A 22849-nucleotide genomic window follows, 5' to 3' on the forward strand; every position below is an offset into this window, starting at 1 on the left:
GTATGCACTTGTCAATGTGCTTTATTCAACTGTAGCTAAAATCTTGTCTTACTATAATCTCTGAAGTAAGTACTTTTGTTTATTACCAAGTGTTGAACTAATGCGATCACTTTAAAAGAAACGGTAATTTTCTGGAGCTTTAATCAATTTATATTAACAATTAAATATACAGAAATTTTACTTTAGAGCTTCTGTACAAATTCAGAGGTTCTCTGAGAAGAAATGTTACCCCCAGTATGACCATATTTAAAAACAGTTGATACATAAGTACAGTTTGAGCAGAATAGTTGTCAAAATTAATATTTATTCTGCTTGATTAGGTCTCCATATATTTTAAGATTGCAAGCTTATCCATACTTCCCTGGATATCCAGTCCTCTTATATTAAGTGGGATATACTTGTGTGGAAAAATATGCTTATAAATTGTATTTCTAGTTCCAGGTAAGCATGCTTTTCCACGTAAGCAAATAACATGCTTACCTGGAGCTATAAATACAATTTAAATTTGAATTTTTTAAATAAAACCCTTATTTAATTCAGTAGAATTAAAATCACATACGGCACTGAGGAATAAAAACAATTCATGAAGTCGGTATTGAAAGGTTTTGTACCCGGATTCTTCCACCTTCTATTTATATTCATGTTTAGATAGAGGGCTGGGTTCCAGTTATGTGACACTGTGTTAAATATATAAATTGATTTTACTTAAGTTTTTAAGAAGTGAGGGTTATATAAAAAAGGTGGAAACATACATACATACATACATACATACATACATACATACATACATAAAAGCACTGCAGGATAAAACGATCCCATTTAAAATCATAGTAACTGGATAAATTTAGGTTGTAGGCAGATTGCATCTCAGCCCCACGCATCCCAAGGGAAGGAAGGGCTCAGACATATATGCCTTTCCAGATCAAAAACTCTGGAATGGAATCGGCAAACTCGGAATACATAAAAAGACCTACTCTATTGATCATAGAACAAGCATTTTGTGGCAAGATGAGAGAGAAACAGGACAACTAGACAAGATTTCTGAATCCTAGTTGTAATGCAACTGGCTTTCCAGAAATTACATCAATGAATAAGAATGTGTAAGACAAGGCAAAGAAACGCAAGAATGGACTCAAGATAGTTTTGGCCTGATTATATTAGAGACATTTCAGTAAAGGGTGCTTATTCCGTTCCCCATTGGCTCAAACTTTCAAAAGAAAACTCACTTGCTCAAGTGAATGTAGATCTAATATTTATGTTGAATGAAAACTAAACGTAGCATTAACCTGTATATTATAACTAGGTTACAATGCCCTTCAGATCACAATAATAATCTATCAATGATCATTTCTGCATTGAAGTAAAGTGTACCACCCACGTTAAATCGACCCCCGGATTTTTTTTTTTAATCTGAAGGGCATTGTAAATATTTTTTAAATTGCCTATCTCTTAATTTCCGAAAACCACATCTCCTCAAATAAGCCTTTTTTATATATTAGAGACAGGCAGGAGTGATATAGAGGATGCCAGCACTGAAATCTGAGACTTTAGGCAAGCATTGTTGCCTCGTTTATCCCGGATATGACATTGTCCAGCAAGTGCTTCCCAGACATTTAGATTTCTTATAGTTTAAGTTGAATGAGTGGATATTAGTTTCGTTCACTACTCTTCAGGCTTCTAAATTGTAAATAGTTAACAGGGATGATTTTTGCCTTAACGCAAGCTTCTGAAAAACAGATCTTTTTTTTTTTAAGGAAATGAAAAGCAGTTGACCAGAGAGAAAAGTTTCAAAGTATTTCCCACCTCCAGCGCCTTAAAAATAAAATGGTAAAATCGCTTTCATCGTCCCTGCCTCTATTTTTCCAAAATCTTTTAGACCTTTTCAACACGTTATCTCGTGACTATCATTCCAGAATTCACTAGATGAGGACCTAGGGGGAAAAAATTGCGATATCTTCTCGAGTTATGGGAATCCATCCATCTCTCTTCACGTTGTTAATTTAAGCAACCTTTTTTTTTTCGGCTTTCCCCCACTGCTATGTGAGACTGACACCAATTGCCGTTGAATAGCTCGGGGAGAGAGAAGGGGAGAGAGGAGGGGGAGGGAGGGAGGTATCATGTGATTCGTTTTCCTGCTCCTTTAAAGCAGCCACATGCACTCGAGGGCCGGCTACAATCACAGCTCTCGGTACGGAGGGAGGCAGGTCCGGGCTTTCCCGGGCAATCAGTGCTGAGGTTCCCCACTTCCTTCCCATCCCTTTGCAGCTTTAACTTTTACAGCCGCCGCCGCCGCATAGAGTGCAGGAGAGAAAGCACTGCAAAAATGGCTGGGGCAATTATCGAGAACATGAGCACCAAAAAGCTCTGCATTGTTGGCGGGATCTTGCTGATTTTCCAAGTCGTCGCCTTTCTAGTCGGGGGTCTGATCGGTAAGTGTTCCAAAAGCAAACTTTTTTTCTCTCTTCTTCCTCGTCTTTCTCCGACTCGGGCTTCACCCCTTGTCTGTTTGGATACTTGTTACTGTATCCCTGGCTTGCTTCTATGATCTCATTTGCCCTGCTATTGTGGTTAAGAAAACAGCGCGCCACGGGCCTCTTTGTGACCACTGCGGTCGAGGGCCGCAAGCAAAGGAAAGCAGGGAGGCGTCGAAAAAGTTTAGGACAGAGAGAGGTTTGCCATGGCTTGAGGATCTGCTTCACGGAAACAAACGGCAGGACGATCCTCTAAGCATGGCGACTCAGTTGATTTAAACCCCTTGGTGTGGAAAAGTTGATCGGTCTCTTTATTTCTCCCCCCCCCCCCCAATCCGACTTTTCTCCAAGTCGGCTGCAAGAAGGACCCTAATTTCCTTCAAAGAAAAAATGGAACTGCTCCAGCCCACGAAAGGCATGTTCCGGCATTGTATCCCACTTAATGGGTCTTTGCTTTCTTCCTTTTTTTTTCTCTGGAGCCCTGCGTGATTTTCCCCAGGCAGCCTCTCTTTAGATTGGATTTCAGACTCTTAAGGGCGGGGAAGGGTTTAGCAGAATGGGAGGAGGAAGCGCAGGAGGAAAGAGTCAGGGATGCCTTCCCCCTCCAGGGAGAGAGAAGAGTTTTGCTTTTGACTTTTTAATTCCCTATCCCTTCCCACTGAAAGTCTTGTGGCTTCTTTTGATGTTGCCTGGACTTCCTCTGTGAAGACTCTATTGAGGAGAAAGCTTCAGAAATGTACATTGTGATTTTGAGGGTAGTTTCTTTCTCCCTCCCAGCTACATAACCTACGCTGCTGGCTGCCTTGAACGAAAATAAAACATAAATCTTAATAGATTACTTCATGAGAATGAGGAATGTGAGAACACAACCTAAGGATACAGGAAAGGGAATCTTAATTCTTTTCCTTCAAACATGTAAAGCCTTTTATTGCCCCAGTTTCAAGGCCCATGCAGGTCTTAAAATTCCTCTATATAGAAGTCCTAAAACAAATGAAATCTATGCTAGCCACAATGTTGACTAGTTAATCCTTTTTTTTTTTTTTTGCAGTTTGGACTCAGAGCCACTATTTTGTCATTCACTTTCTAGTCTTAGACAATCATTCAATTCGGTATGTCATAGATAAAATAGCTACAACACATATATGCTGGATGGGCTTCATTTGTTTCACAAATAATAGGTCTCTGTTGGTTTTAAATTAAATACCACTAGAGAAACAATGCCAGTTCATGGGAAAAGGAGAAATAGCTTCCCCAGGAATATTCTCAGGAAAAATGGGAAATGTTCTATTTTATGATAACACTTAAATGCATGGCCTTCAATTGAAAGGTTTTGTGATGTAAATGTTAAGGGTGATTTACATCTGTTTTGGTATTGTTCTTTATCAGTGTGAAATTCTTTGCATGCTATCAGGTCTTTGCATACTGCTAAGATTTTTCTAAGACTAGACCGTGTGAGTCTGCCAGACATCAAGAAACCAGCTGTAATGGGCAAACAGCATGTTGCAACACATCTCAGCCAGCTTTTTGTCTCAGACCAGACTAGCATGCTTGCACTGTGCATTTGATTGTGCAGTCATTTTACCTAGGCATAATTTAGGATAGGGGAAAAATCTACTGTATCCTAATGCATTGTGTTACTTTGAAGCAAGAGTGTTGTTTTGATACTCAGATTTTGCATGTTTCTGAAATGCATAGAGATTGCATTTATTCATCTGCATGTTTGTGGTTCTTTTGAATATTGAGCTTTGCAGATAAAATGTCTTGGAGTATTAAGTTATAAGTCACTTTTAAAGCACTTCATTTTATACAACTGAATTTAATCTTTGGGAAACAGTACAGTGCCTTAAAGAGATTCCTTGTGTTGGGGTGTGTGCGGGAGTGCACATTTTTTTGGTAAATATAATGGTTGGATATTTTTGAAAGAACTTCCAGTAGTGACTTCTGTGTGTGTGTGTTTTTTTTAATGTGCAGGTGTGCGTGCCTTTTTCTTTTCCCATGGTATAAATAAACTCAAAATCATATGGTATTCAGACTTCCTGCTGTGATGTCCCATAATGCATTGCGAAATCTGTATTGAGTGTTATATCCAAATCATAGAAGCTTTTACTATATACGGCTACAACACAGTCATAGCTGAAGCTTGAAAAAGCAATAGCTGTCTTTTCTGTGGTATATGGAGTCATCCAAAAAATGTGTTCCTATTATTACATCATCTTTTTCAAAGACAAGCTTGGTTCAATTAAGCATTTTAAATAGATGAAGTAGGCTTTTTTTAAAGTTCTGTTTGCTTTTGTACTAGGTAGGTTTTCATGGCAGTTTATGAATCAATATAGTCAAATTTAAAGGCAGTGAAAGCTGTTGGGAAAGCATATTTTTCTGCAATTAAGTTTACAAAAATTGGCAGTTGATAAATGAAACAGCAGTTATCCATCCAGTCCCAGATCTTTGCAAATAAAAGAAAAACAGTGTTGATCTGTCTTCTAAAGAAGATGAGTGAGCAGATTTGGTAAGCCTTCCTTGGCAAGAAACTACAGTGAGGCTTCCATTACTGAAAAATCCATATTCATAATAGTCATCAATATGAAGATTTATTATCTTTGCAACTCTCTGTGGAAAAAGGTAACCAATTAATCATTGATTTTTAGATCTGTCAATGATCAAATTACCTAAGCATATTACTTTATAGACCAGGATATAAATATCCCAATGGGTACTTTGGAATTCATGTTGCTGGTCAATGTTGTAAATGTGATGTGGTATGGACAGTTATGGTTTTTAAAAAATAATAATTATATTTTGAAGTAATGGATCCCGCTATTTTGATGTGATTTCCAGAACTGATTAATTAAAATTGTTGGTCTTGCTTTTGTCTGTTTAACATGTATCTAAACACTAATTTAGACATTCCATTTCTAATCCAGTTTCTTTTTTAAAGATCTGGCATGTACGTGGTACCCATATACTTCCAATGCAATATGAAATTCCCTCACTTTTAAATTGCAGCTTATTATGATGATTAGTGAATACTTATTTTCAGGGAACGCTCAAACCACAGCTTACTATTTGGATATCACAGTGTCCATGAAGACATCAGGAGTTGAGCTCAACTTGAAGGAGAATTCAGAGAAGCTAGGAAATCTCATATTAGTTGCAGAGGGAGAAGGACATACTTTTACATGGCACATTCCTAACCCAATAAGTCTGCCTTGCACAGAAATATAGTTATTGAGCCAGCTATGTGGAATATTTGAAATGAATGACATTTTAATTCATACTGCCAATTTGCACCCTTACATGAATTGACACAAATGTATTTCTCTATTAATCTTTCCCTAGAGATACTTTTCAGAATCTGCAGTTATGGGACATTTAATGATACTACTCTATAACTTATTGATGATCTTATATCCAAATGGTTATTTTATTAAATTTATTGATCCCCCATCTTACCACAAGGTAACTGGCGATTATCACTATTAGATATGTGGTTTGCTCATAATTTAATGTAACAACAATTGTTTACTGTGGAATAATTTATTGTGAAACATGCCACGAATGTGTTTAAGCTGTAGTGGTGAACAGGAATGTATTACATTTCAGATCTGAATATCATTTGGTGGTCTCCTATATTTAAAGATGGTGGTTGTGACATACAGTATGTTTTGTCTGTCTAGCACCTGCTGATTTGTTAAACTGTAATAGCCATGGTGGCCAGGCATTATGGGAATTGGGATCCAATATATCTGAAGAGCTTGGAAAATAACAGTGGAAATAGTTAACCACAGAAGCAGCTGCTGTTTTCATAACCTCCAACCTTCTTGCTTTATTCCATTTCTACTAAGATTGAGCTGGGAACTTGGCATCTTATTTCTGGCTTCTTTGGGAGAAGTATCATAGTAAAAACATTATGAAAAGAAAGTCCATAATTATTTAACCACTCCCATGGCTGGGAAGGCCAAAGAGAATCACTTGCTGGTATCAAATTCTAGCTCATCATGAAGGCAAATGTATTATAAGATGTGGGATAGAACATAGATTGCATTATACCCATATTATTTGAATTTGGTTTTGTCTTTTTGTTTACAGTCAGAAAGGGTGCACTTTCTGCAGTGAACTGCTTTATTGCTTAATTTTTATGTGCGATCCTTCTCTTTGAGGTTGTCTAGAAATATGCATAAAGATTAGAAAAAAAGATTCCTGAATTTGAACCTAAAATGTTATTGCTACTTGTTTTTTTAAAAAAAAGATTTCCTGCTGTGAAGATGTAGATTAAGATCTCACTAGCAAATGCCAGTGTTCAGAAACAGCTTGCAGATTTAGATTTAAAAACTTGCAGCTATGAGGCCTTTGACATGGCAGCTTCATTAACTGCTTTATCTCAAATAAGTAATTGTCATGATAAAGAGGCTAGGATGCCAAAATGATGATAACCATGTTGGAAAATAAATCTAAAGCAAATGTAAATTCTGAGAACAATAACCTCATTTAAATTAAAGTTCTCTGCCTGGATTAAGGTTTATGATTCATTTAGGAGAGAATTCACTATCAAAGAATTCCTTTGGGCTTGTCTGGAACTAAAAATCTAACTTTTGTGATGTCTCTATTAAGATGAAAGCTTACATGCACATACCAGAGATGCTTTGGCATTCCTTCAAGGCATAAATGTGATACATGTGCAGAAATCTACCTCTGAAATGATAAATGCTTTCTATCTATAGAAATGGTTTCAATGTTCCAGTTGTTACCTGAAAATCAAACATTTTAAGCTCAGCTATAAAAATTGGCTTCTATTTCAGAGCTGGGCTTTCTTTGCTTTGAATACTATGGGCTCATCATTTTTATTTAGACCTATTTGTGAACTGATTTAATAGCCTGGCTGCAGTAGCAAGACACATGGCTTTTCAAAAGTAAAAATTGACAAAAGAAAGGCTTAGGCAAGGCCCAAGCATGTTTTGCTGCAATGAGCCAATTAGCAAACATCCCCCCTTTTGAAGGTCAGATAGTTACACTATGAAATTTAAATAATTGGTTTTCGGCTATAATCACTGGAGCAGTTAGCAATGGTAAACTTGATACCTAATCATATTTGTGACACAAAATGATTAGCAGCACTTCCCTTGGGCTCTTTCAGAATGATTTTATCCTTATTAGGGTTTTAAAGAAATTGGACTACCTCATGATCCAGGGAAAGGATCACTGAAAAATTTTGTAGTATACTATAAAGATGCAAAAATGAGAAAATACTGATCCTCTTTTGATCCTACTAGTTAAGTAAAAACATTTTTAAAAACTTCTCCAGTTCTATATTTCTTGGCATGAGTTATTTGAAGGATAGTTACTCTGTGTCTGGTATTGATTTTGCAACTGGCAAACCCAAGATACAGCATATCTGAACTCCACAACAAGAGTTTTTAAAAATCTAGCTAAGAATGAAATTGTTCCTTAGCAGTACCATATTTCCAAAAGTGATAAAAAGTCAGCAAAACTATGTATGTTGCAGGTGGATATATTACCAGTATGTTAAAGGAAACAGAAGCTGAGAATGCAAACTTGAATGCAGTTGCCAGTTCTCCCAATGATCACAACTGATAGGCTTTTAAATTTCATATCTACATGTTAAATTTTATTTTATTTGCTAGCAGGAAATAAATAGGCTGCTGTTCTTTCTCTTTTTGTATTTATTTACTCCAAGCTACGTTTGTCTTGCTTAGAGAAATATGATTCTTCTGTGTCTCAGTTTTATTAGAGGCTTACCTGCTCCTGTCTACGTTCTGTGCAACCACACTTCTAAATCGAAGCCTACAAACTCAACATTGCTAAGAAATGGACCATTTCAACTTGTCTCATTTCTTGTATTAATGCCTAGTTCTCTTGGGTGTATGTTTGTGTGTTTGTTTCTGTTTATAGCCTGTTCTATTCTGCAGTAGCCTTAGCATGAGCAATACAAGGGAAAATAAAATTATAAAGTAGCACAGAAGAAATAGTAATCAAACAGACCTTAATGGCTCTATCTTCCACTTTCCTGGTCTTTCTGTATTTTATATAACCTGGAATAGAACATACAGCCCTCAACGTTCATTAATGGGGTTTCCTCTTCTTGGGATGCTTCATAAACCATGAGGCCATGATTTTAGCGCCTCTGATCTTGAAGCAATAAAGAAGATGGTTGCTCTACTACCTTAGGAAAATAAGGCCCTCAATTATGCTGCTGACTTGGCTTCGTTGAAATCTTCTGCCCTTGTTACCTGGATATTTTTGTTTTTGTTTCTGAATATCTGGAAAAAAAATGATAACGAGAAGCATACTAATTTGGACCACAGTTTGATTCAGTTATGTGCTTTATTTTACTTATAGTCTTAAGATTCCATATCTTTCAAATCTGTTAACATGGGGATGAAATTACAATCCTAAATAGGTTTACTCAGATCTTTTGATTTCAGTGACATTTACACAAAAGGGTATATATAGGCTTGAAGCCTTTGCTATACAAAATCTAGCAAAAAACATCTGCTAACTTTCAGAATAAATAAAACTGGCTAGCCAGTAAAAGACTGGGGATGATGGTGATGGTGTTATAATCCAATCCTTCTGAAGGGCTTCGGGTTGGTTTAAATGCTACGAATTTATCAAGCTTGATGTTCCTGGATAATTAAAACCAAGAAAGAAAAAAAGTAAAGTTGCTAGGCTTGTAAGATGAGAGAGGTAAAGATGATAAATTAGCTTGTTTATTCCTATCCTGCTGTTGAGTTAGTGTAATGAAGCAGAAGGCCTTTGTATGCACTCATTTGATGGTGATAGCCTCTGCTCAGAAGGGGGTAATTGAATAGAAAAAGAGAATGCTGTTGGAGCATGGGAGCAGTTAACATCACATGAGGTCACTAGGCTTCAGACTTTAATCAGTGTAGACACCGTGCAATTGAGATTTTTCTAAAGGATTTGTGGGAGTGTGAATAAGGGTCAGAAAATAACACTGAAGGAGCTGGAGAAAATAATGGGCAAAACCTCCTGTAGATATGTTTTAATATCAGGTTGGATATAGCATAAATTTTGAAATGAGATCCTGAATATGTTTAGCTCCACTAATGCTTAATTAGATCACAGTAGTTGTGTCCCCCATGGTTTTCTACAGCTACTGCTTATGAGTTGACTTGAAGGAAAATGGTTGAAACTAAGGTCTATTGCTGCATTTTGAATTTTGGAATAAACTCTGGTTGAAGAAGGCTATTTAGAAGAACCTCCTTTGAATCCATTCAAGAAAGCTCCCTAAGCCTTCCCCAATTCCATATATTTATATTAACTCAATTTATATGGCCACGTATCTCATGTTTATGACTCCGAGTGGCTAACAATTAAAATACCATAAAACAAACAATAAATAGCAGCATGCCTGTGATGATCCACAGCTGGAATAAAAACTCAATTTTCCAGTAACAATTCAACAATTGCAAGGACTCAGCCATACCTACAAATTCCCAGGGCTGGTGGCCATGCCTTGAAATAGATCAATGTGGCCAAGAGAATAGAAAATACTCTCATCCTGGGCCCCACCGAATGGCACAATTTCAGTCAGACCAAATGGATGGGTGGACAAAATCAGAGCGAGTCCTCAGCAGCCTTTCAAATAACCCAGCTCCATGCCATAAATGGGTAACCACTGCCTTTTTTAAGATTGCAGAACAACTCTCTTTTAAGAAAAAATTCCCCATCCAGAACCCAACAGTTTCTAAACTGAATGGGAATGGGAAGGAAGGGTAGAAGTCACCTCAGTTTCTAAGGCAGCATTTGCTGTCAATTCAGTTTTATTTCAGTCAATAATCAGTGATCTGTCTTCACTCATGTTGTCAAAGTCAGGTGTAAAAAGCCAAACATCTTATTCTTAAGCATCTATAGCAGTGGTGGGTTGCAGGCGGTACACCCCGGGGTACCGGAGCCTGCCCAGAGCACCGGGTTCCGGTATGGTGCCCATCCACCCTTTGTCTTTAAACTCTTTGGCGTTTATACGCATGGTGTGTACAGCGCCTGCACAACGCTCCACCAAGCAGCTGGAGCATCGCGGAGGCGTCGCTAGATGGTTAGACACATGCATGCGCTGCAAGCGTTCATGTGGAGGATGCCAGGCCCCGTTGCAACCGTACCAGTTGCAACGGGATCCGGAACCCACTACTGATCTATAGACATACATTTAAAAACTTGGGAAGCAGAGAGTGCTTTTTATGGAGAGGTTTGCTTCAAGAGCTATGGCTTAAGGGCTGTACATCACTACAGCAGATTTAGTTATTGCAGAATAAATGCAAAATTATAATCTTTGTCATATAGAACTGAAAGTGTGCTGATAACAGTTACCCCAGTCTGTGATGAGGAGAGTGATCTGTCAGGTGTTCCAATCCCAAATCAGGGGCTTACCTGTTCAGTGCCAAACCTTGAATTACATACACCAGCGATGGCGAACTTTTTTTGGCTCGCGTGCCACAAGTGGGGGGAGCATGGGGGGGTCGTGTGCGGGTGTGCCGCACCCCTAATGCAACGCGCGATCCTCAGTGCGCATGCGCACACAACGCGCGATCCCCCATTTTTACATGCTTTTTTCGCCCTCCCCAGGCTCCAGAGGTTTTATAAGAGCCTGGGGAGGGTGAAAAGAGCATCCCCCCCGAGGCCCTCCATAGGCTTCAGGGACCCTCCGGAGGCTTCCCTGAAGCCTTCGGAATGCTTAAAACCACCCTCCGAGCAAACCGGAAGTGACTTCCGGGTTGCTCGGAGAGTGGTTTTAAGCACTCCGAAGGCATCAGGGAAGCCTCCGGACGGTCCCTGAAGCCTTCGGAATGCTTAGCAACCTGGAAGTCACTTCCGGTTTGCTCGGAGGGTCGTTTTAAGCGCTCCGAAGGCGTCAGGGAAGCCTCCAGACGGTCCCTGAAGCCTTCGGAACGCTTAAAACGACCCCCCGAGCAACCTGGAAGTCACTTCCGGTTTGCTCGGAGAGTGGTTTTAAGCACTCCGAAGGCATCAGGGAAGCCTCCGGACGGTCCCTGAAGCCTTCGGAATGCTTAGCAACCTGGAAGTCACTTCCGGTTTGCTCGGAGGGTCGTTTTAAGCGCTCCGAAGGCGTCAGGGAAGCCTCCGGACAGTCCCTGAAGCCTTCGGAACGCTTAAAACGACCCCCCGAGCAACCTGGAAGTCACTTCCGGTTTGCTCGGAGGGTGGTTTTAAGCATTCCGAAGGCTTCAGGGAAGCCTCTGGACGGTCCCTGAAGCCTCCGGGGGGGCTCTTTTCGCCCTCCCCAGGCTCCTATAAAGCCTCTGGAGCCTGGAGAAGGTGAAAAATAGCTTTTAAAAAGGTGAACTCAGCTAGCCAGCGCACGCATGCGTGCTGGCCAGCTGACAGGGCAGCGCTTCGCATGCCCTGACAAATGGCTCTGCGTGTCACTTGTGGCACGTGTGCCATAGGTTCGCCATCACTGACATACACATTCTTTCTGAGACAATGCACTCTCTACCAATTATTGTACTGGAATTATTTAAAAGGACTCTTACAGTTCAGCTTCATACAACATTGGGTCCAGGCACTGGTTCAGAATATGCACGGCATCTCCTGAATCCTATGAGAAGATGAGTTGAGTGTTGTTAGCATACTGATAACATTCTGCTTCCCCCCCCCCCCCCCACAAACTCTCTTGACTCTGCCAGTGTTTTAAGGAATGATGAATAATTTCTACTATCTGATACTGTTCTTAAAAATAACCAGGACAGTGTCATGGTTGAAGGTATCAGATGGTTCGAAGGGAACAAACAAGATCAATCAAGTTGTATTTTCTCTATCTGGTTCATAAGTCATCTATTGGATGAATAAAATTCACTCCATCCCAAAAGGGATGTCAAAACAGCTGCGGAAATATTGTGTGCTTCTTTGATATACTCTTGCCTTTCTTAAACCTTATAGGACTATATCATACATAGATACATTTTTCTCTCTATGTGTCCATTGAGTTAGCTCCTTTTAGCAAGATGAAATTAGTCAAAATGAATAGGAGAGCATTGATATGTTGGTCAGTTACAAATTCCATATAACCGGCCCTCAAAAACAACCAACCACATACAATTGGATAACATAATAGCCCTTAGACAAGTGATTTTATACTCAAAATGCCACATATTTGGGGATTTATTTTTCTTCCATGTATCAGTACCTACTTAATATGAACTATAAAGATTTAAAATTAGTGACTCTAAAGACAACTGCTTCAAATATAAACAGATTCTGTAGGATAAATTTTAATTTTGCTGTCCAGAAAATCTCCCAACATCTGAAGAGGCAGCTTGCAGCTAGCACTAAATAATTAAAACAATATTCCTAAAGAATACCCAGACATTCCAGACACACACTGTTTTTGTAATATTTTGAAGGAGGCAGTTTATGATGTCACAAATCCTGCCCTATAGAAAAATGTTAACTCATCCACTCCTGTTCTTGGTTATGAAATAAATTTTAGTTTAGCTGACCTATCACAACTATAAATTGTTTTTAAATTAGCATTCCAGCAAAAAAATGCATATCCAGGAGAGTGGATTCAGACTTAGGACTGACTGCCTGGTTTGCTGAATGAATACATGATTTGCTTAATGACCACCATAAAAATGGTTGGAAAATTGGATCTGATTATATAGTGCCTCAATTTGCAAGTGCAATGACATACGACCAAAATTTCATCCCAGTTGTGATTGTAAATTGAGAACTACCTATGTGCTAAAGGAGATGTGATTAGATTCAGAACAAGCAAGGTATAAACTTTAAAAAATTGCAAACAGTCTGCCTGTTCTTTGATTTCATAGGAAAGGGAAGTTTAGTTTAGTTTTTCCTATTCCTTGGAAAACAATTTTTGGATAATATTTTTTTTCTCCTGAAATGATACTTTGCTAAAAGATTATTTTGAAAACTAAAGAAAAAATCTATTCATGGAATATTGAAAGTCTGATTTTAAGAGCAAAGCAGATAGCTAGTAGCTCATGAAAACTTTCAGTTCCTAAAATAGGGCTGAAACTGCATGTGGATCCCTATTGTGCTTACACCTCAATGTAATATTCTTATTTTTTCTTTTTAAAAATATTCTTTTTCAGTGGAAAAAGAAGTATAGGTGTAACATTTAATAATAAAAACTAGTAACTGAGCCAATCACAGGCAGTGTATCTTTTTCAGTGAAGGACAGAAAGAGATAGAATAAATCTTTTCCCAGTGATTTGGCTTCAGATATTTAAGAACTTGTTCATCGTACTGTAAAATAAATTTGTGTAATCTACTATCAGACAAGAAGAGATCTCTAGCAGGTGAGAGGCCCAGGGAGATTCATTTGGATCATTGGAGCAGGTCGCTGCTTATTGAGCAGGGTTAAAAGACCAGCTAATTGAGTAGTGATACAAGTGTGTGCATAAGACAAAGCAAAAAGCAGTCTGTTTAGGAAATAATTGGCATTTTGAGAATCACATGGCTATTTTGTGTGGCAAACCACAACCTTATTCTGTTGTGTTATGTGATTCTGAAATTTTACCTGAATAGATTTAGCAGCAAATTAAATCACTTAGATGACACAGACACACACACACACCCATTATATTGTATTGGACCCATAGGTAAGGGCTGCCTCACTCACCTTGATGCAACCAGGTTGAATTCTAAGAATATCTGTCTATGGAGTCTTTGGTGTTCTCTGAGCTTGGTGGTCTTCTTGCAGATGTTTTGTTGCCTAATTGGAGAACATCTTCAATGCTAGATGCAAACTAGGTTTGTTCTCTGTTTATATACAGCAGCTTGTCATGTCAGTGTTGTTGGGAGTGCCTCTATCAGTAGGAAAAAAAATGGGTCATAAGTTGTAGGATTGCAGGGTAACTCTAATAAATATTGCTTTATTAGCCTATTATTGCACTAGAAACTTTCATGGACACCAAAAGAAATAATAAACGGAGAAAGATGGAGTGTGTATGTGTGTATGTGTGTATGTGTTTGCGTGTTGTATTTGTGCTGATAAATAAATAAAGGGAGACTAGTATAGATCCATTTCAAGCTATTTAGCTCTCATCAGCTAGCCATACCCTTAATATGTAATACAGCCCTGGTTCGAATCCCAGTAAGAGTATATATATAATTGAGTCATTTACAGTTTCTGGCTAAGCTTGGTCACTAATAATAGGTGATAGATATTTACAGTTCCCTTTTGCCTTTTCAGAACCTTCTAAGAACAGAGACTTGCCTGTCCACATTTTTTGTAGCCTACCAGTCCAGCTCCTTGAGCCAAGTTTGCACTAAATCAAGATACTCTGAGGGGCTTGATCCTTTGTGTGAATTGAGCTATCTGTGCATTATTCAACAAATTATATTGAATTTACAAATTATGCTGACTATGGTATATTGACACCACTCATAGAAATAGAAAAGTCAAGAAATCTTACCTAGGTCAGTGTGAAATTTCAGTCAGTGAATAGTTTGCTTATTTCATCCTGTAACATTGATGTTTTCTATGAAACTTTGTTGGTAATTTGATGCTTAAGTAATGCTATTTTGTAAACGGCCAAATTTATTTGATTTATTTCTTGTCTTATTCAGGAGCTCAGGGTAATTATCATGGTGCTCCTTCATTTTGTCCTCCCCTCCCCCCCCCCTGCAACAATCCTGTAAGTTATGTTGGGCTGAGAGACAGTGATTGATCAAATTCATCCAGTTAGCTTTTTTTCTTATGTATTTTGTGAATGTTAAAATGCTTAATGTACAAATTTTGTTTGTTTGCTTTTCAGCTCCAGACCCTACTGCTGCTGTGCCTTATGTGGCGGCAAAGTGCATAGACATGCAGAAAGACCATCGTAAGACCAAATGGTTTATACCTTGGGGACCTGAGCAATGTAATAAACTCAGAGACTTGGATGAAGCTGTGAACAGACAAATAGAAGCGAATAACATTGTGTTCGCCATTCACATACCACTTCCCAATAATGAGATGAGTCCCTGGTTCCAATTTATTCTCTGCATTTTGCATATGGACATTGCTTTCAAGAGTAACAATCAAATTCGTAAGTAGCAAAAGGCGTTTCTAAGTTAATGCAAGTTAATGGAATAACGGTAAAATAGATGGGATTGGAAATTAGTTAGTGTCCAAAATTTCAATGAAGAGTGACTATGTTTCTGTCAAGCACAGGAAATGATGAGCCAAAATGATTCATATGAATACAGGTTTATTGCATGCTAACTCATTTTTTTACAAGAATGAATTGCTAACAGTCAAAATGAATTGGCAGTCATTTTGGACTCTTGATTAGAGTAAATGGAATTCAAGGTGGGCTGAACTTAGATCTCTTGAGGGCATGAAAGAATTGGAGAGTGATGGCATGCTTGACCCCTCCCTTGGGCTCAGCCTGGTCATCTATAATTTCATTATAATGGTCCATATATAATCTGTCTTTTCAATCTCTTAGTCTAACTATCAGTATATACAGTAGTTAAAAATAACATGGTTATCTGGTAATATTAAAATATTTCTCTAAGTCAGATTAATATATGTAAAGTAAATTTGAAATACATTTTTTTCAGTAAGTCATAGTTTAAATTCATTGAATTTTTTTCATACATTATGATTATCTCTCACTGTATAGTTAAAATGGGGATCTCCAGTTCTTTATTCCAGGCAATATTTGATATTTCCATATAGAATTAATTTATTGACAATTAAGTATTTATAACAACTAATGGTGGGTTTTTAGTCTCATATCATTTAATAATCATTTCTAATAAATATAGGTATTTATGACCTTGACTTATGAGCACAATTGAGCCCCAATTATATTTCTGTTGCTAAGCTAGACATTTGTTAATGAGTTCTGCCTCATTTTATGACTTTTCTTTCCACAGTTGTTAAATGAATTACTGAATTGTCAAGTTAGTAACCTGGTTGTTATGTAAATCTGACTTCCCTGTAACTTTGCTTTACAGAAGGTCACAAAACATGACCCCAAGGCACTGCAACAGTCATAAATATGAGTCAGTTGCCAAGCAGCTGAATTTATATCATGTGATCATAGGGATGCTGCAACAGTTATAAGTGTGAACAATGATGATAAATTACCTACAAGTCAAGGATTACCTATAAGGTGTTTCTGCAACAGAAAATGCCACTGATTCAAATCAATACGTGACAGAAATTGTAAAATATTGCCAGTTTTTTAAAAACGTATTTTCTCTATAACACAGAATATAATAAAAATTGTCACGTCCTTTATGCCCTCTGAGCTTAGTTATTTGTTTGCAGACATTACCTGATTTGGTAGCATCATCAGCACCATTGACTTCACAGTTCAACCCTGTTACGTTCTCTTCAATTGGAGTAATATAACCTCATTATCATTCAATAAATCACAGTATCAATTCAAATGATCCAAATAACCAGACTTTTTATGAATTTAAATTGGGTTATCCCATAATATCAGTTTAACATAAGCAAATGGATAAAAGTGTGTTTTCCACAAACAGTACTCTATAATCTTTGAATTGAAATAATGGTGTTAGAAGCTAATATTCTATCCAATTAACTAAATATATAAATATTCCAGGTAAAGTTTATAGTAAATGAAGCCTTTCAAGATTTAGTTCTAGTAAAACAATATACGTAGTGGTTTAACTTAAGATATACATACATACCATCTTTATCTTAACAATTGAATTTTCCAGGAATATATGAAACATTAAAGAACTACACATGATAATATAGGTTAAAATTCAACAGCTACTTTAATTTCAAATTCATTCAATCAGCAAGCACTGAGATGCTTGTGGGATTTCCTTTTAAAACTTGCAAAGGAATATGTGGGTGCCGGAGAGATTAATTGGGGTAATAATTGTTTAAAAATTGATAGTTTGCAACTAATGCTGGCCAAAATAATCATTCCTTCCAAATTCATTTGATATCAGGAGTTTTCCTTTCTGGCTGTGATTTTGTTCTTGCAGTCAATAGCCATGAAGGTGAAAGTCATTTGAGATCATTCTTGGCTTGCTTTTCCTTTCTAATTTGAGTGAATATATTTCTGCCTTGCCTTTACCACTTCTAGATGGCAAATGAAAGTATCAGTTGGCCTGCTTCCAAGCCAGTATTTATTCTTAACAGCCTTTTTATTTTGTAGGCTTTAAGCATCATCCAGTATGTTGCTTTTCCTAAGCCTTATCCCTTACTAATTTGCATTAACATTAGGTAATAGCTGGCAGTGAGTTTGATTGTTTGAAAATGGCTTTAGCTTTTTGTCTTAACTATAGAAATTTAACATTGTCTGTACTCAGTACTGGCCAGGAAATGCTTGGTTATTATGTAATTTCCATTCTTGAAGATGTACTGTAGATCCTGACAGGCATTCACCAGCACATCTATAGAGCTATGGTAGAAGGGGGATTTGGACTTGATGTAAATCCTGGCTCCTGTATTCTTAACTAGCCCAATTGAAAAAAGTCCATGCTGCTGACTGCTTGCAAAAGGCCCCTAGAGGAGATTTTTTAGGTCAGGCTTCCCCATCATAGGCGCTCTCTAAGGACATATGTCATTTTGAAGATTTAAGAGGATACCAAGTTGTGGCTTCAGGATCTATTGTATTCATTTATTTATGAAAAGTATATGCTGCTTCAGTCTTAAAGGACATATAAGTGGTACACAAGTCAACTGACACAACCAATATAAATAATACAAAATACAATAAGATCTAAGAAATTGTATCAATCCCTTTTGGCTATGACCTTCATCTGCTTTTTCACCAAGAGCTATGAATCAAGGAGGATATCCAAACTGTTGGTCTATTCTTGGTGAGAGAACACGACCCAGTTAAAATCCAAAGATCATACTGTGTTTCCCCGAAATTACTACATGTCCTGATAATAAGGCCATGTATTTTTCATGTGGGCAAAATATATGCCCTCCCCCAATAATAAGCCCCCTGGACAACCCCCCCCTCCAGCCAGGCAGAGCGCCACTCACCAACCTAGTGATATCTCAAAGGCGCAAACCTGCCGGGGGAGGGGGCAAAGGCGCTCACATTGCTTGACACCTTTGGGATACTGCTAGGTTGGTGGGTGGCGCTGTGCCCAGGTGGAGCTGTGGGTTGCCAGGCAGCTGCTCTCATGAGCAGCCACCCGGCAAGGCTCCTTTCCAGCCGGGCACAGTGCCACTCACCGACCCAGTAATATCCCAAAGGCGCTAAGCCACATGGCGCTCTGCCCAGCTGGAAAGAGAGGTTACGCGAGCACTTGTTCTTCCTCCAGCTCACGTGGCTCCCAGCCTCAACATGCCCAGCTCTCCCTGCCGGGCCAGGGCACTGCCACCACCGTGGCCCTGCTACTGCCGCAGCCATGCTGCCACCACCGCCACCATGTTCCGAGCATAATCGCCTTCCAAACTCTGGAAATCCGCTGCCAAGTCTTCCGGCAGTAGCTGCTCTGGGACTATGCTCTATGGTCGTGGGCTGGCTGTTGGAAGACTGCTGCGACAGCGCAACACAGACGTTTGCCCCTGAGGCTGTGCCCGGCTCTTCGGGCGCCCACTTGCAAGAGAGCAGCCACCCGGCAACCCAAAACCAATAAGCCCTCCCCCCGATTATAAGGCCCAAGCAAAATTTGGCCGGGGTCAAAAGAAAATAAGACTCTGTCTTAATTTTGGGGAAACACGGTATCATCCCAGAATCCGAAGGTTTCTGAATCTTGTTTCATTTGACCTTGTTTTTCCACTCTAGATCCTGACAGCTTTCAGGATAGGAATTCTACCACATTCCTATTTGGCCTGGATTGGAAATACATAACTAGGTTACAGAATAACAGAGTTAGAAGGGACCTTGGAGTTCTTCTAGTGACTAGAATCTAATCCAATCCCCTGCACAGGCAGGAAACCTTATACCATTTCAGACAACTGATTAATTGTTCTAACTGTCAGGAAACCTCTTATTAGTTCTAGGTTGCTTTTCTCTTTGATTAGTTTCCATCCATTGCTTCTTGTCATACCCGCAGGTGCTTTGGAGAATAGCTTGACTCTATTCTCCAAAGCACCTGAAGGCACGACAAGAAGCAATGGAAGGAAACTAATCAAGGAGAGAAGCAACCTAGAGGACTAAGAATAAATTTCCTGACAGTTAGAACAATTAATCAGTGGGACAACTTACCTCCAGAAGCTGTGGGTGCTCCAACCCTGGAGGTTTTTAAGAAGAGATTGGACAACAATTTGTCTGAAATGGTATAGGGCAGAGGTCTTCAAATTTGGCAACTTTAAGACCTGTGGACTTCAACTCCCAGAATTCTGGGAGTCACAAATAAAAGTTGCCAAGTTTGGGGAACCCTGTTATAGGGTTTCCTGCCTGTGGAGGGGGTTGGACTAGAACTCTGTTATTACAACACTTTATTTTTTGTATCTGTTTATCTATTATAAATTCTTCATAATTACAACTTAAATATGTTAATGTGTGAGTCAAGTTGAAAGTTGACAGATTTCCAAAGCAGAAATTTATTTGGATTTGTCATAGATTTTAAATTATTCTAATCGTTTATTTTATATTTCTGATGTACTTTTGTTACCATGTTGTGATTTGGCTTGGGATGCATTAAAATATATATAAAAGAAAGTGTGCATATTTATGTAAATACCTTAGTTTACACAACATGTATATAGGCTGCCTAATTTTGATGATTTGACTATGATAACCAAAATTAAATGAGCTTTTTTTTTTTGGCCAAACCATCTACTGGAATGCTTTTAGGAAATAAATATTAAATACAATGTTTTTCTCTGATAGGATTGAAGTTTTTGATTAGCAATACCTGAGTTCACTTTTTAAAAAAAACATAATTCAGTAGTCTTCTAATTTTAGTAAGATTCAATAGGAGCCAGAGGATGCATACAGATTCTATTATCTATATAAGGCTGCACAACATTCTTTGCATTCCTGTATCTGCTTTTTCTCCCTAATCCTTTACTAATTTGACTTTCAATACATTCTCTTTTTTCCCCCCTTTCTATTCTTAGGCAATGCAATCAGAAACCTAGTCCTAAAATATCTGTCATAATTTTTTGCTTCCAATTGTTTCCTGGTGGGCAGAGTTATTTTGGCATTTGACATTAAGATTTGGAGAGGGTGTGTACAGGAACATATAACATTCCTGGGGGACACCAATGGAATAAAAATGGGTTCACTGACTCACTTACATGACTCAGGCCACTTGCTTTCTTCAGCCAGTACCCCTGGGCTGGTTTGAGTCACAAAATGAACATGATGGGAAACTAGTCACCAATCTACCTAAATTTAATTCCTGGGTTTTTGTTTATTTTGCATAGTGCTGAAATTCAGCAGTGATGTGAGTAATAAAGTTGAATTGTTATAAAATCATCATTTAATGAGCAGAAGTTTTTTTTTATGGTGACCTAAAATACGATGCTTGGTAGAATTTCTTCAAAAATATATTTGGGGGGGTGGGGGGGTTGTTCCAGATAATGCAAATTCTAAAATACAACTTACAGATTATTTGTGACCTTGAAGTGTGCTGTGTTTTTCTTTCCCCTGGATATTATTTATTATGCAGGCTTATGGAAATTAAGTCTTTCTTCTGGCTGAATATTGTATTTCACTTAGCTACTGCTATGAATAAAATTAGTGTAATATTTAAATGCATGAATCAATTATCTTTGTGCAAGCATTAGATTGATGCAAAGAAAAAGATGGTTCAGCAGAATATTTTCTCCTCCCCCCCCCTTCCTTTTTAAGTATTAAGCAGAAGAACGAACAACTTCTTGAAATGAAGCCAGCTCATTGTGAGAGCTTGTTCTGGCAAGGTCAGAAGCAAATTGCTTAAGACCCAGGTAGTCTGTTACAGTACTGTAATAAGACATAAATAGAAATTGTTCCTAATGCCCCAAAGTGGGAAGCTACACCTCATAAGCAGGAGAAAGAGGTCCTAGAAATGAACATTGATTTTACTATAAATATTGTATTTTACATTTGGCAATCGCTTGAATCCTTCCTTTCTTCCTTCCTTCTTGCCTTCTTTCCTTCCTTCTTTCCTTCCTTCCTTCCTTGATGGTTGCCCAACTCACTCCAAACATCATACATCGTTATCTCTTTGCACTCTTTGTCAATATACTTAAAAAAAAAAAACCTGGAGGAAACTACTTAACTCATAGAAGTGATTAACATCTAATTTTAAATAGTGGTAACTGTTGAACATTTGGGAGCCCCTTTTATTTTCTTATTTTGAGGTCGCCAAACTGATTTCAGTTTTTGTTCCGATGCAGCACCAATTCACAATTTGCACAACTCCCACGAAACAAATGCACTGTATGAAAAATATTGACTGTCTTCCAGCAATAACGCAGCTGCTGAAAGAGCTTAGTCATCCAGGCAGCGGATGGAATTCTGAAAGGAAATACTTATATGCAAGAACCTGACATTTGACTAGATGGGACCACGAAGCAGAACTAAAGTGAGGAGAAGTGCTAGAGAGACTAAAGGGAGAATCCCAATTTTCTACAAAAGAAATCCCTATTTGGGTGTGGCTAAAAAAGGATAATTCCAAAACAAGATTGTAAAAGGTTTGGAAAGTTATCTTTTCAAGGAATAAAGACTTTAGCGTTCTTTTATTCATTATTCCTGTAATTGTATTTTCAATTCCAATTTTCTTGCTCCAATAATTTAGACTAAATTCAGAGGGCAGTTTGCTATTTTACCTTAACAACATGGGGCTTGCTTTGTGAGAGTTGACTGTCGTGATTGTACGTGTCTGGAATTGCAGAGTCACCTTCTGTTACTTGTTAACATCCCAGATTTCTATTATATTCTCTCAAATATTGTTGATGCTAAGAACAAAAACCCCAAAATCACACAAGAGGGGCTTGCATATCTATGCCCTTCGTTTACTATTTAAAGAAAGAAATGAAGGGATGGGAACTGGAAAATTATAACCAAATTATGAAAGACATGTAGCCTTCTCTTCCAAAGCAGAGTATCCAACTAATGAGAAGTGTTAGTCAACTATCTATTCTGCTTGGAGCAGACCTCAGTTGTAAGACTAATCTGTTCTGGCACCCAGTTTAAATAAAGAATATTGATAGATACATGCATGCATGCATGCGCGCACGCGCGCGCACACACACACACACACACACATATATATATGTTGTATTTGTACTGATAAATAAATAAAGGGAGACTAGTATAGATCTATTTCGAGCTAATTAGCTCTCATCAGCTAGCCATACCCTTACTGGGATTTGAACCCGGGCTGTATATATCTTAGGCAGGAGTTTTAGCCACTAAGCCACGGGCTCACTTCCTTATCAGTTGAGCCAGGGAAATAGGTATGTATTTGTGTTACAACCTTCCTCCCATATT

The 22849-nt window shown here is 38.2% G+C and overlaps 1 protein-coding gene across 1 annotated transcript in view; it reads left to right on the forward strand.

The window, feature by feature from the left end:
- The first annotated feature begins 2125 nt into the window (after window positions 1–2125).
- WLS (Wnt ligand secretion mediator) overlaps window positions 2126–22849 on the forward strand; it is a 39097-nt gene continuing 18373 nt past the window's right edge. Inside the window, exons 1-2 of the mRNA XM_081948274.1 lie at window positions 2126–2429; window positions 15248–15520. Coding sequence (XP_081804400.1) covers window positions 2324–2429; window positions 15248–15520 — 379 coding nt within the window. The 5' untranslated portion in view covers window positions 2126–2323. The remainder of the gene's footprint in view (window positions 2430–15247; window positions 15521–22849) is intronic.

Source organism: Natrix helvetica (assembly GCF_964273705.1).
Source record: "Natrix helvetica genome assembly, chromosome: 3".
Classification (NCBI taxonomy): domain Eukaryota; kingdom Metazoa; phylum Chordata; class Lepidosauria; order Squamata; family Natricidae; genus Natrix; species Natrix helvetica.